A 13,905-nucleotide genomic window follows, 5' to 3' on the forward strand; every position below is an offset into this window, starting at 1 on the left:
AAAATTAAACAAATGAAATGCAATTATGTCAATTCGGATTCAGTAACACCCAAGCACATGTATGTAGATATTTATTGTTGACAATACAGTAAAGCAACAAATAACAATTGAAAACCAACATATATATATAACTAATAAAAAAAACAATAGTGTATTAATATATAAGAAGCATTACTGGAATTCAAAGAAGTAGCTCCTGGAAAAAAATGATAAACAATGAAAGTATGAAAACATTTATAAATCACTATATATTATACAGTTCTAATCTGCATGAACTATAATGTACACCAAAATTTGTATATGGACCCAAAAAATAAAGTAATCTGCATCAATTGTAATCTGCAATGTAAAAAATAAATACAATTAAATGTAAAATAATTGAAAATTTGTAAGAATTATATAAAAGTAATTTGTATACCTTTATCAAAGATTTTCAAATATTTCTTTGTAAACCACATTTGTAGTTGTAGTGGTTACTTTTCCATTTTCATCCAGAATTAAGATTTTTAGTCCTTTCTTTGATGTGACTCTAGAAACTGCTACGTACAATTGTCCATGAGTAAAAACTGGGCGAGGAAGATAAAGTCCAACTTTAGAAAGAGTTTGACCTTGGCTTTTGTTTATTGTCATCGCAAGGCATAAGGATATTGGAAATTGCCTCCTTTGAAATTTGAACGGGATGCTGGAATCAGAAGGTGTCAAGTTCATTCTTGGTATGAATATTTTGTCACCAACATTTTTGCCAGTTATTACTGTAGTAGAGATAACATTCTTTCCCAAATCATTAACTTGCAACCTTGTACCATTGCACAGACCATTTGCTTGATCAATGTTTCTTAAAAGCATAATTGGTACGCCAACTTTCAATTTAATCTTATGATTTGGAATTCCTGAACATTTAATATCATTTAGAACCTCTTGAGTAAACCACTCACCTTGAATTTCTTGATCATCATCAGATTGGCAAGGAGTGTCTGAACTTAAATAAACTTGTTCTTCACCAGGAATCAAAGATAAAAGGAAGTCATTTACTTGTTCAACACTATCAATTGTAGGGCAAAGTATTGCACCATCATCAAAGAATCCATGAGTCATGATATTTTCAATTAGACCACCATAAACAAATTTGACTAAAGAAAGTAAAGGTGTTTCACTTTCCTGAATTAGAAGATCTGTTGGTATTGAAAGGTTGGCTTCACCACTTTCATTCAAATTCATATTTCCATCTCCAATTTTAAGAATCCAATCAGCAAATTCTTTTATATCTTTTGCACTTTCATTTGAAGTAGCAGTCTTTAACCTCATGTTTTGTGATAGCTTAAGAACTGTGCAATATTGCCACAAATCAGAATAGTTAATTGATGAGTTCACAATATCATACCTTGATCCCTTTCTTACTACTAGCAAGATTTGTCTAAAATCACCGCCCAAGACCACCACCTTTCCACCAAATGGTTTGTCAGCATTATGTTGATTCGTAGCTCTCATAATGTCTCTCAATGTTCTATCAAAAGCTTGAAAGCATAGCTTATTCATCATAGGAGCTTCATCCCATAGTATAAGTTTTGCTTCCATCAATAGTTTAGCACGAAGACTTCCTTGATTGATGTTACATGTTGATTCATCATTGATTGCTAATGGTATGCAAAAAGTAGAATGAGCAGTTTTACCTCCAGGAAGCAATAAAGATGCAATGCCACTTGAAGCTACATTAAGGGCAATCATTCCCTTTGCTCTAATAGCAGCTGACAAAAGTTTCCAGAGATATGTTTTTCCAATACCACCATAACCATATAAGAAAAAGAAATTCCCTACCTCTGAGTTCACTGCTGTCATAATTGTGTTATAAACATGTAGTTGCTCATTAGTGACAGACTGCAATAGAGATTGATGTAGCTTCTCCATTTGTTCTTTATCATAATTCATTTCATCAACAATGAACCTGTTCTGAAATTTGAATGAATTTGAAAGATTAGGTTGAGGAAGGTAACTATAATCTGATAAAGCTCGCCCATTTGAATTTAGAAGTTCTTGTACTTCTAGTAAGCAAAGATTGTGTAAATCATGCTCTTCAATTTGAAAATCTACAAAATAGAATATGTAATTAATACCTAATTATGGAAAAAATAGTGTAGAATAATTGAATTTAGTACCTGGTATGTTCAAGTCTTTTCTTTTTTGATATAGGATACCATCTGCAAGTAAAGTCCAAGTTGCATCCCAAACAACATTTGGCTTAGACATTGTATTCATGATTAACAAAGCAACAAATAACCTTCTAAGTTGATTTCCAGATGCAAGATGGCTAGCCTCTTTAATGGCATCAATGAATTCTTTGTCATCTGCCAATAATCCTAATTCTTGGCAAGCCTCTTGGTATGTGGAGAATGTTTTACCATTAATTGTCTTTATACTATCATGATCAATACAACCTTTTTGTTTTGTTAGTAAGATTCTCATGTAGTAGCATTCACCTGATCCTGGAGGAACATATGTTAGTCGACCAATACTATAACCTTGCTTTCTTGGTTTCCATTATTTTTGTTGAGACATCCAAACAAACTTTGTTGGAAATTCAGCATAGGTCAAGTTTCTACCTTCCTCAAATTTTTTGTTAGCTTCAAACCAAGCTAGGAACATGGTGTTCATATTCTCATTCCTATGCAATACATCATCAATTCGATCATCATCTTTAAACAAAACTGGTTGTTGATCTTGTAAGTGAAAATTTAATCGTTGAACAGCTGGCCACCGATGATGGATATCAAAACCAAAACTTCGCCAAACTGCTTCACATGCAGATAAATATCTACAATCATAGTATCTTTTTATCTTATCAACAATACGCATCTCTGTAGATTCATTCTCCTTGTCTGTAATTTTAATTGTTGCTCTATCAGGACCTTTGTTTACATATTTGAACAAATACTTGATTGAGTTGGATTTGTTGCAATATTTTGTATTAACATGAGCTTGATAACGCATTAAGAGAAGAGGACTATACGGCACCACATTTGCATTACCTAATTTATGTCCATTTTTCAACACAAATAAACCATCATCTCTACGTCTATATACAGAATATCCATCTTCATCAATTGTAGTTGAATGTCTAAATTTTTTAGGAAACAATTTAGAACACCGACCTTCTTTCATACATGGCGAGTTAAATCTAGCAGCTCCGCAAGGACCATGTATCATATATGTTTGAACAGCCTTTGAAAGTTTAGGATAGAGATCTGGATGAGGAAGTTCAGCAGAGATAACTTGATCTATATGCTTTGCATTTTCTAACTTGTTAGAGTCACTCAACCATAGTAATATATGAGCATGTGGCAGACCTCTCTTCTGAAAAATAAATTAAGAAAATTAAAATTGTATACCTGCATTGACTTTGCCAAAGAAATTATTCTTCTTGAAATCGGTCATCATTTGGTCTAATTTCATTTTAAAAACTCTGCAAACTATGTCTGGCCTATCTGAAGTAGTTAATCCTTTTGATTTGACAAAATCAACAATTTCAGGCCAATTTACATTACATGTGATTGTTATAAACAAATCTGGATAGCGATACCTCTTGCAAATTGCCATAACATCTTGGCAATTATTGAACATGTATCTCATACCACCTGTAAATGAAGCTGGAAGAACAATACGCTTACCAATGGAAGAAGGATCAGTTTCACCTTTGTTAACAGCTTCTTGAAACCCATTCAGAATATCTGAACGAATGAGTTTTTGATTATTTCGTATAAAAGACAACCTTTGGGCTTCAATCATGGTGTATGTATCCACTAAAAACTGTTGAAACAATCTACGTGAATTTACAACATTACCAAATTCAACCTTTCTATCTTGTATTCTGAAAGCAATGAATTCTCGTAAAGAAATGTGAATTCTCTTTCTACTTTGTCCATATTTTTGACAATCTCTAATTGGAATATCCTCTTGATAACCATCCTCTCCATATGGGAAAATCAAAGGATATTGAAGAGGAATGAAACATGTGTGTGTTTCATGTAGTCTTGTTAATTTACCAGAAACTTTCTTGACAATGATGTCCCTTCCTACATCTAAGGTGCTCAAATCACCAACAATCAATGCTGCCACTTCATCTGCTACTGGTGTATTATATACTCTAGGATCCTTAAAGCGATGTCTAAATAACCTCAATCCAAAATCTGATTGTTCATGATCATGTATAAAATCTCTTACTCTTCTGAATGTTTGAGCAAGTACATTGTGTTTGTCAATCATTTTCTTCAATTCTTCGATCAATGATTTATCAAATATGGATTGCTGACTATCAGACCTGAAAAATAAAAAATTATTCAATTATATGCGCAATGATGGCTAAAAACATAAAGAAACTATTTAAACATACCCAAAGTGACTAACTTTGTTGCTTGTTTCATTTTCTGTGTCATAAATATATAGTTGTGCAAATTTGGGATTTGATCCTTTTTCAGGCAATAAACTTCCAATGCGATGGTAATTTTGACCACTAAGAATAAATTGAGGAGGACCTGATCCATCGTTGATTAAGGAATGGATCTTAACACCAATGGATGTAAATGAGAACATGTTGTTGTAACTTCTTATGTAATGTAAGAAATTCTGGCTTGTACTGTCTTCTCCTTTTAACAACTTTTGAAGCAATTGTGGATGTTTCTTCAACAATGGAAGTTGTACTTTTCCCTTTTGACAACAAAGAGAGAAATCAACTTGTTTTAATCTTTTGCATTTATCAGATCTCTCTTCGTACCACAATTGAGCTTGACAATAGGGACACTCAAGTGAACAATCCCCAACATCAACATTTCCTAAGTACATAAAAAACATATATGTCACTAATTAAATAACATTTATACTTAAATATAAAAACACTAAAAAGTATTGTTTCACCTTGAATTTCAGCTTTTGAATACAAATCAGATTTGAAATGTCCAATTATGTTATCTGAAAGAAACAGAAAGTATTTATTATTTAAAAAACAATTTTACATAAAGAAACAGAAAGTATTTATTATTTAAAATGAACCATTATTGATTACCATCATTTTCATCTTCTTCAGAATTATTGTCAAAATCCAATATCTTCGAAATAGATCTAATAGCCTGCTCCCGAGAAGGCTGACAGAATTGTAAACCTTTAACATAGATTGAAATGAATATTAGCAAGCTGAATTTGTAACAATTAAAGAAATTAAAGTAATGAAATGAATTTTGTTTATATTATAAATTACCATGACTTTGATGTTGTTGAACATAAAAAGGATTAACAACTTCAGAAAAAGCACAAGAATTTAGTGAAGCATGACTGGAGCTGCTACCCACAATTTCTTTAGGTAACAGTTCTTCTGTATTAAACACATTCATTTTGCTTCTTCCAATAGGACAATCAAATTGAACAATCCCTGCAGGTACATCCATAAATTAATGAACTAAATATTATTGATATATATGATTTTGTAATTCTGTTCTTAATTTAATTTATCATTCAAATATAATTATAAATAGTAAAATATATTAGTGGTATACATTTGAATAACTAAAATAACTTCAATTTCAGTATGCACAACTCAATTTTAAAAAAAATAGTAAAATATATTAAAGCACTAATATATTAAGAGAAAAGCATTAAAACAATTAATATATTTTTCATTTGTACCTGTGTTGTTACTGTTGCTGTTTTGCAAAATTGGAGCATTGGTAGATCCAATGGATGTAGAACCATGAAATTCTAATAAGAGAGGTAGTAATAGAAAAATTTAGTATGAAAGGAATTCAATTTAAGATAAGATAATAATAGATATATAAAAAATTAGTATTTAATCAGTTTTATTACGCTTGTAATTACTTTTATCTGCCAACTTCTGATTTATAATAAGTTTCCTTCTTCTTCGTGCAGCTTTTTCCCATTATTTTGTTCAAGTTCTACAAAATGCAGTTAGAAAAAGGATTATCAAATGAATTTAAAGATGAAACGAATTAATTATGAAATGATGTCATCTAATATCAATGTGTGTTAATTGTATAATATGCATTAAAGATGAATAATGAGACTAATAAGTATGCAGTGCTAGCATTTGTACTGAATTTGAATGAAAATTAAATTAAAAAACAAACTTACCACAATATGTCAACTCGGAAAGTGGCTTTCTAATAGTAGATTGAATTCTTTTATTCTGCATGTCTGTATCTTCATTGAGAGATAAATAGGTTTTGCTAGTTGAATCTGGCGTAACATTTTCTTTCGATACTGGTAGAATAGTTAAAAAGTGAAATGAGAAAAGAATAGATGTAAAATGAATGCAGTAATAAAGATTTGTGTTAGTGCAATCAATGAATGCAGATTTGTGAATGAAATGAAAAATAGTTTGACAACAATGAATGCAGTAATAAATTTGTTGGATGAAATATATAGTGAATGAAAAAATTATTACCGCAATATCTTAACTGAGAAAGAGGTGTAGTATTTGGAAAAGGAAATGCTTCAGTTGGACTGGATTTGTCCTTATTTGTTACTGAAATCAAAATAAGAAAAAAAAAATAACATAGATGAAGCAAGATTAGAATTTGCATCTTTGTTTTTACGTATGAGTGTAGATTTAATTGAATTGGATGAGAAACGAATGAAATGAGCTCCAAAAAATGAAGAAACTTAATAATGCAATGTGAGAAACATCAAAATATTGAACCTGTGGACTTCATCAAGGTATTGGAAAAATTTTGTGGGATAATGTTCTTCCTTTTTCTTCTTCCATTTGTTGAATCCATTTTGTTGTGATAATGTTCAAAGTGTGCAGAAGTTATGCATTGTATTATGGTATTATGGTGCTTTACAAACTCATTACATGTTGGAGGAAGATTTAAAATTAGAAATAGAAAACTAATAACAAAAGCAATTAACAATGCACTGTGAAGAAAGTAAAGCAGAGAGGAAGAAAAAACCTATTAGTATATGTAGGCACATTTTTAGTATTCAACCAACATTCTTCCTGATGATTCAGGTACTGTCAGTACAAACTTTTGACAAAAAAGAACAAACATTTCATTGATATGGAAATATCAGAACTGGACAAATAACTCAAAATTTGGAAAAGCGTACCTTTTCAAAAAGATTTGATCTGCAAAGTCCAAATTGATGATTTGCAGACAATGCAAAGCCTCATTTCAGAATGTGGATCTGTGATATATGTCCTTTTTTGCCAAGCACAAAAGTACTATGCTTTGTAATAGTCAACCATTAAAGTAAACATTTGTTTCTACATTGAGTGTAACATGCAACTACTAAAGAAAGGGCAAAAGAAAATTATTTTACTGTTTTGAATTTTAGAAATGAAAAAAAAATCGAAGAAATAAAATTTAAATTAAAAAACATGTAAGAGAGTTCAAAATGAAATGGGTTTTAATGTTTTCATGGTTACTCTATTACTAAAAAACAATTTCAATAAATTTTGCAAGAAATATTAAAATAATTTTTGTAAAGAAATTAATAAAATCTTTTGAAAATTATATTTAGTTAGTATGTCCAATTATTAGTACTGCAGAATATCAAGTTGGCTTCTTATTATTACTTCTAACCTTTTTTTTAAGAAAAACAATCAAATATTTTAACATATTTGAATTCTTATCATAATCATTTAAAATTATTTATAGTATCGGAAATGAAAATTTATTTTAGAAAATCAGTACTTAAATAAAATTTGTATTACGAAAATAATTAAAATATAAAACTTGACGATAATTAAATTAGGTTAAATACTTTTAGATATGGCTTCTAATTATTAGAATTAGAAGCAACAAAAAAAGGATGCTAAAACTATTACAAACAAAATAAAACCAAAGTACTTTCAAAGTTCTTCAAAAAAACATACATAATATAAATAGTAAACTAAAAGAAAAGTGCAATATTAGAAACTGCATTCTTTGTGGACGTATACTTTGATCTTGTTCTTTTTCATTTTTTTGTCCGCTAGAAACACAAGAATATCTCCTTCTTCCAAACGATTGAATGTGCACAAGTCCTTCCATCCCTTCCCAATCTTACTTGACTTCTTTGGTGTATTACGGAGCAGAAGTTTACATTGAACAATGAAGGTATTGTGATGTCCCTGCAATTCCAACCTCCTCAATCTACGTTTACGAATGTAATCTGCAAAGTCAGATTGTGGGTCCTGAAAAAAGAACAAAATAAGACCACAAATAAAAATATATAAAGAAAACAAAATATAAAACCAAAATAATAAAATTATAAGTTCACCAGATGGCTTCCTTTGCATTGAGATTTTGACAATTTGACTCTAAACATATGTTTTTTTCGCAACCGAATTAGGTTTGAAAGAAATTTGGCACCAGTCGATATTGTAGACATGTTGGGGAATACAGTGATGTGGAAGGTAGAATTGCCAACATATCTAAATACAATTTGATGGATATGTTGCAGTTTATAAAAAACTCGTAGGCTATACCAACCATCCGTGAGAACGGGATGATTCACATCCATATTAAAGGTTAACTGATGTTGATTCCCTTCAATATCTTCCAAGTGCCAAACGAGTCCTAATTCCTCACCAAAAATAGCAAAAAATATTGGATCAACATGTCCAAACTCCTAATGAGACAAAAAACAGATAGAAAGGTCAAAAAGATGAATAAGACAAATATGAAACTAATAATGAAAGCATAAATATTAAAATACAGGAATAAAAACATGCATGGGTGATGTAAAAAGTTGACATCTTTAGAAGAAACCAATAGTAAGTCAGAGTTCAAACAAAGTAAAAATATAAGTTGTCTTATGAAAGACAAAAAAGGTGGACATAGATGAGAAATGCATCAAAAACAAAAGTTTTAACTTATTTCAACGATTATTGAAGAAAGATGACATTTTGATAACAAAAAATGAAATGAAGTAAGATTTGGAGAATAGATGATGAAGGAAAATATAGTTTAACATACATGAAGCATGGGAAACAAATAGAAAAAAACGACCTTTGAACGATTATTGCAGAAAGTTTGAATTTTTAGAAAGAAAATCGAGAATAAGTAATATTGTGTAAAAAGTGAAAACATAAATACATGTTTTTGAACGATTAAGATGGATGAAGAAGCAATGTGGTACGGTCTAAACTTAAAAAAAAAACATCAAAGCACATATTTTTTTAAAGTTTTTGTGAAGTAGATGTACTTGATTATGAACAAAATGATACGTGGTGAACCTTCCTAAAGTTTTTCTGGCAGTGACACTCAAAGAGGAATCCATAGAAGCAAGTGTAGGGGAGTGACCTTTCTTTTTCAGTGATTTTGTAAAAACATAAAACTTGATAGTAAATAAGGAAAACAGACGATTATATAGATATGAAAAGACTTGTAATTAAAGAGAAATTAAAGAAAGCTTTTTGAAAATTGAATCATATTTAATAATATTTTAAAATTAATTTTGAGAAAGTAAAAATAACTTTAAAAATAATATACATTTTTTAAATAAATAAAAACAAATAAGAATTTGAAAGAGTAATAACAGATAAAAATAATATAATAAAAAATTCAGAAAAAAGATAACTAATTAATAAAAGAATAAAAGATAATATTAAAAGTTAATATATAGATATGAAAAGACTTGTAATTAAAGAGAAATTAAAGAAGGGTTTTTCAAAATTCAATGCTACTTAATAAAATTTTTAAATTAATTTTGAGAAAGTAAAAATAACTTTAAAAAAATTATAAAGAAATGAACATTTTTTTAATAAATAAAAACAAATAAGAAGTTGAAAGAGTAATAGCACATAAAAATAACATAATAAAATATTAAGATAAAAGATAACTAATTAATAAAAGAAGAAAAGATAACATTTAAATAATTGTACCATTATGATTAAGAAAATCAAAATCAACTTTTATCCTTTAAATGCAAAGTTACAAATGTTTTTTGATTTGTTAATCAATCTGTTTGATGAAGGAATCATGGTTTTGAAAACATGAAATATATTTTAAATGTTACGAAAACAATAATGTAGTTGAAAAATATACATAGATAAAAACTTAATGACTTTGATGTAGCTAGCATCATAATGTAGTTAACATTAAAAGTAATATCAAAACTTCGACATTAGGCTAGCAATATATACTAAATTTTAAAAATAAGCATATACAACAAAACGTATATAAATTTATAGAAATCTATTTAAAAAAGGTAAACAAATAGTGAAAATAAACGATTTTTTATAAACCAAAACAAAAGGAAAAACCTATGCTGAAATTAATTAATTTAATGTAGCTAGCATGATTATGGTGTTGACAATGTCAAATTATATCAACATACTTTGATTCAGCTAGCAAATTTTGAATGTAAAGATAGAGTACAAAATTAAAAATAAGCATCTAATCTATTCATAATTAAATTAAAACATAGTTGAAGTAATATTGTTTTCAAAATAACAACCAAAGACAAATAGAAAATAATGGTCATGAGTACAAATACATAACAGCAGCAAATGTTTTTCAAAAAATAACATAATAAACATAAAAATCCAAATAAAGTCTATCACTTTTCAATCTTTATATTCTTCTTCAACATCTTCACTGGAATCTTCTTGTTTTCTTGAACCATAGATCGACTTTGTCTTTTAAGTACTGGAACAGGTGGTTGAGTACCCAAATCAAGATTGTCCAGATGAGATGATTCTTTGCGGGTTAACTCATGAATTTGAACATCAATTACATTTTTATTTTTCAAGGATTCTTCGGGAGGAACATGGCTTGATACTATATTGTTCAAATCATCACTTAGAGTCTCAAGATCATTTGATTTTTCTGTGAATTTGATCAACAAATCCTAAAAAAAAAGAAGATTAGCATATACAAAGCTTTACAAAATAAGTTAAATTGTAATCTTCAACTACCTCTGCAATGGAATCAGATGAGATTTGATTTGTTCGCTCATTTAATTTGCTTTCTTCTTCATTTGCAGAGTATAGATCCTAAAAATTGTATACAATATTAATAATAAAAAAATTTAAGAAAAAAATAGGCTAACACGTGAAAAAAAATAAAAATAAACTTACCAAAGACTTAATTTCAACATCAGAAAAGCTTTCAATTACTTTTTCATCTATGCAAACTTTTTTAACTCTGAATGATTGTTCAGATTTGCTATTATAATCATTCTTGCACTCAACTTTGAACAGATAGGTCTTATCAATTAGGACTTCAAACTCTTTAGGCAAGTCTCCAACAACAGTGTTCTATTAAAACAAGGATTAATATAAATGACGTAAATTAATGTAAAATAATTACTGTACAACAATAATGAGTAAAATAAGTGGAAACGAAGTACCCAATATAGAATAGGAAATAATTGATTGTGAATTCATTTGAAAATTAGACAAAACATTTAAGTTAAATGTCAACAATATAAGCAGAAATGATTAGATTAAAAACTTAACCTTGTCTTGCAAGTCAAGAATGTCAGAGCATGATTTCTTCAACATTGCACTTGCATCACGATCAAATACAACAAAAGTTGTAGAATCCGTAGCATCAATTACACGAAGTTTCAGTTTAAACCTAAAAAAAACAATAAAGACATTATGAACATTATTAAGTTTTCTTAATATTATATTAATAAAAACATGTTGTGAATATTGAAAATATTACCTAGGTGTAACCTTAATGACATGCTTGTTACACTTTTCACAAAAAAAAAACATTTTGGAATCAGGATAAACTGCTTTGTTGCAGATACATGCTGTATACCACCAATCATCATGATCTAGCACATGTTTGATAGTAGCTTTTACTACAAAAGTACTTTCCTATAAAATAAAGAATATCAAATTATGAACAAAAAAAAATAGTCATTAAATAAAAAAATTTATGTGCAACATAGAGACAAATATTTGAACCTGCTTAAAATCTTTTAGACCTTCAATTGAACTCCTAGGATGCAACTTAATGAAATCATCTTCTAAGCTAACTTTAGAAGAAGCACAAAGTTGGGTAAGAGCTTGAGAAGGAGATTCAGTATTATCCCACATCCTACGTTAAAAAAAAATATGTTCTATTACAAAGATATACATATATCTATCTATAAACAAAGATATATGTTATGTATATAGACTTACATTTTTTTCAACTTGGTTGCATCTTCACCATCACAGTTAAAAATGATCTTGGTACAGTTCATACAGTTTTGAATAGAAACTTTATCTACAAAAGAGAAAATGTCAAAAAGATTTTTATTCATTAATACAACTGTAATAATGTGGTTTATGTTAGTTACCTTGGAAGGTCTTCACTTTGCAAAAATCAAAGCAATGACAACATGTTGATCCTCTCCAGAGGCCAGAAATGCATTTAACATATCAACATATTGACCAAATAAAGTACACTCCAGTTGCAAACTATTGAATGTTAAAAATCACATAAAAAGAGAAGCAGATGAAATACATGAACAAAAATAAAAAACAATAAAGAACAAAAACAAATGAAATCTGCTTACCCATCAGCTTCCATAAGGATGACATTCATTTTGGTTTTCTTACCAGCTTTCTCTAGCTCCCTCTCTATTCCAACACCAGTAAACATCCCAATCACATCTACAGAAAGAGGAAAAAGAAAGAAAAAAAATTAACAAAAAGTTATACAAAAAAATGAAGAAAAATAAGCAAAACATACTTACTAACTAAGTAATCTGTGTCAAAACCAGCAGCTATGATTGTTGAAAAAGGGGTGTATGAAGTTGTAGTTTTCGGAACTAAGGTACTTTGAACCATATTGACCTTGGTTTCAAATTGGAAGTTGATCTTATAGGCATGTTTTGTGGTTCTATAAGAACCACCATTACATGAAACACTCAAAGATTGGATGGTGTAAACCTTATCCTCTTTGATTTCAGACTGGAATTTGTATATCAATGTGCGTCTAACAAATGCATGGATTAGTACACCCTGAAAAAAGAGATTCATAAATGAAAAAATAGAAGCAGATTTAAACTTACAAAAACATATCTAAACTTTTGGGTAAAAAAAAAATTAGGAAAAGTCAAAAAATAAAAGCCGTTTATAGTTTAAGGAAGATACCTCTTGGTCTTGAAGAACAATTTCCATGGAAAATTGAGTTTTTCCTTTTGTGTAATCTTCAACAAACCATAACCATACAACTCTTGCAAGGATATTCCAACTCTCCTTCTCAGGGTTTAGTTCTTGTAAAGAGTGAGTGTGTTTTTGGATAACAGACATGGTTGAAGGAATGAGGGAAATGAGGGAAATTAGAGTATAGTAAGGAATGAAGAAAGGTCTGCAGAAATGTATTTGTACAAAACATAAAAACATTAAAAAAATAGATTGGAAGATCATAATTACAAAACAACACCATACGCATGCTCTGGTTTTCATTTCACAAATTTAGAAACAATCTGCAAAAGCAAAAGCAGATTTTGACATGAAAAAAGATATTTACTGAAACAACACGCAAAGTGTGGTTTAGGTTAAACAAATGGAGTAAAAATTGGGAAAAGTGACTGACAAAAATATGAAGATCACAGAAAAAAACAAAAGCTGTTTTTTACATGGCTCAATGTTGTGCAATAAAAGGAAATATGGCAGAAAGCAGTACAAAAAGAAAACAAAAAGTAACTTTAAATGTTGGAAAAAGTTGACAAATCAGCGAAAATAGGAAATAAAGATTTGATTTCAAATAAAGATGTATAATTTGAACATTTGAAAGTAATGAAAAAAGTAAGGGGAATGCAATATTCATAACTAATCAACAACATGAAATAGGCCACAAAAATATATTTTTAAAACTATAGTATGGAAGATCTTTGAATCAAAGATACAACAACAAAAATAATCAATACAACAAATTCATAAAGAATCAACAACAAATTATCTTATGACAT

At 29.1% G+C, this 13,905-nt stretch overlaps 1 protein-coding gene across 1 annotated transcript; it reads right to left on the minus strand.

The window, feature by feature from the left end:
- Positions 1–423: 423 nt before the first annotated feature.
- Positions 424–13,243, minus strand: LOC114175279 (uncharacterized). The gene is made up of 21 exons (XM_085670342.1): positions 13,085–13,243; positions 12,685–12,952; positions 12,505–12,601; positions 11,909–12,041; positions 11,712–11,818; positions 11,450–11,570; positions 11,069–11,248; positions 10,907–10,984; positions 10,639–10,839; positions 8,478–8,616; positions 6,446–6,526; positions 6,133–6,261; positions 5,671–5,742; positions 5,246–5,416; positions 5,054–5,149; positions 4,906–4,959; positions 4,766–4,823; positions 3,466–4,312; positions 2,598–3,348; positions 2,193–2,480; positions 424–2,084 (listed from the first exon to the last, which is right to left on the minus strand). The coding sequence occupies exons 1-21, from the start codon at positions 13,241–13,243 to the stop codon at positions 424–426; spliced, it is 5,691 nt and encodes a 1,896-aa protein (XP_085526468.1).
- Between the last annotated feature and the right edge of the window lie 662 nt (positions 13,244–13,905).

The sequence above is a fragment of the Vigna unguiculata genome, chromosome 3 (assembly GCF_037176805.1).
Source record: "Vigna unguiculata cultivar grain cowpea cultivar isolate G323 ecotype 2 chromosome 3, ASM3717680v1, whole genome shotgun sequence".
NCBI classification, from domain to species: domain Eukaryota; kingdom Viridiplantae; phylum Streptophyta; class Magnoliopsida; order Fabales; family Fabaceae; genus Vigna; species Vigna unguiculata.

Excerpts from the sequence above, each read along its gene's own strand:
- LOC114175279 (XM_085670342.1), bottom strand. The coding sequence starts at position 13,243 with ATGTCTGTTATCCAAAAACACACTCACTCTTTACAAGAACTAAACCCT. Across the intron at positions 4,960-5,053 it reads TGAAGAAGATGAAAATGATG|ATAACATAATTGGACATTTC; the intron begins GTAATCAATAAT and ends TGTTTCTTTCAG. Across the intron at positions 4,313-4,765 it reads TATTGTCAAGCTCAATTGTG|GTCTGATAGTCAGCAATCCA; the intron begins GTACGAAGAGAG and ends TTTATTTTTCAG.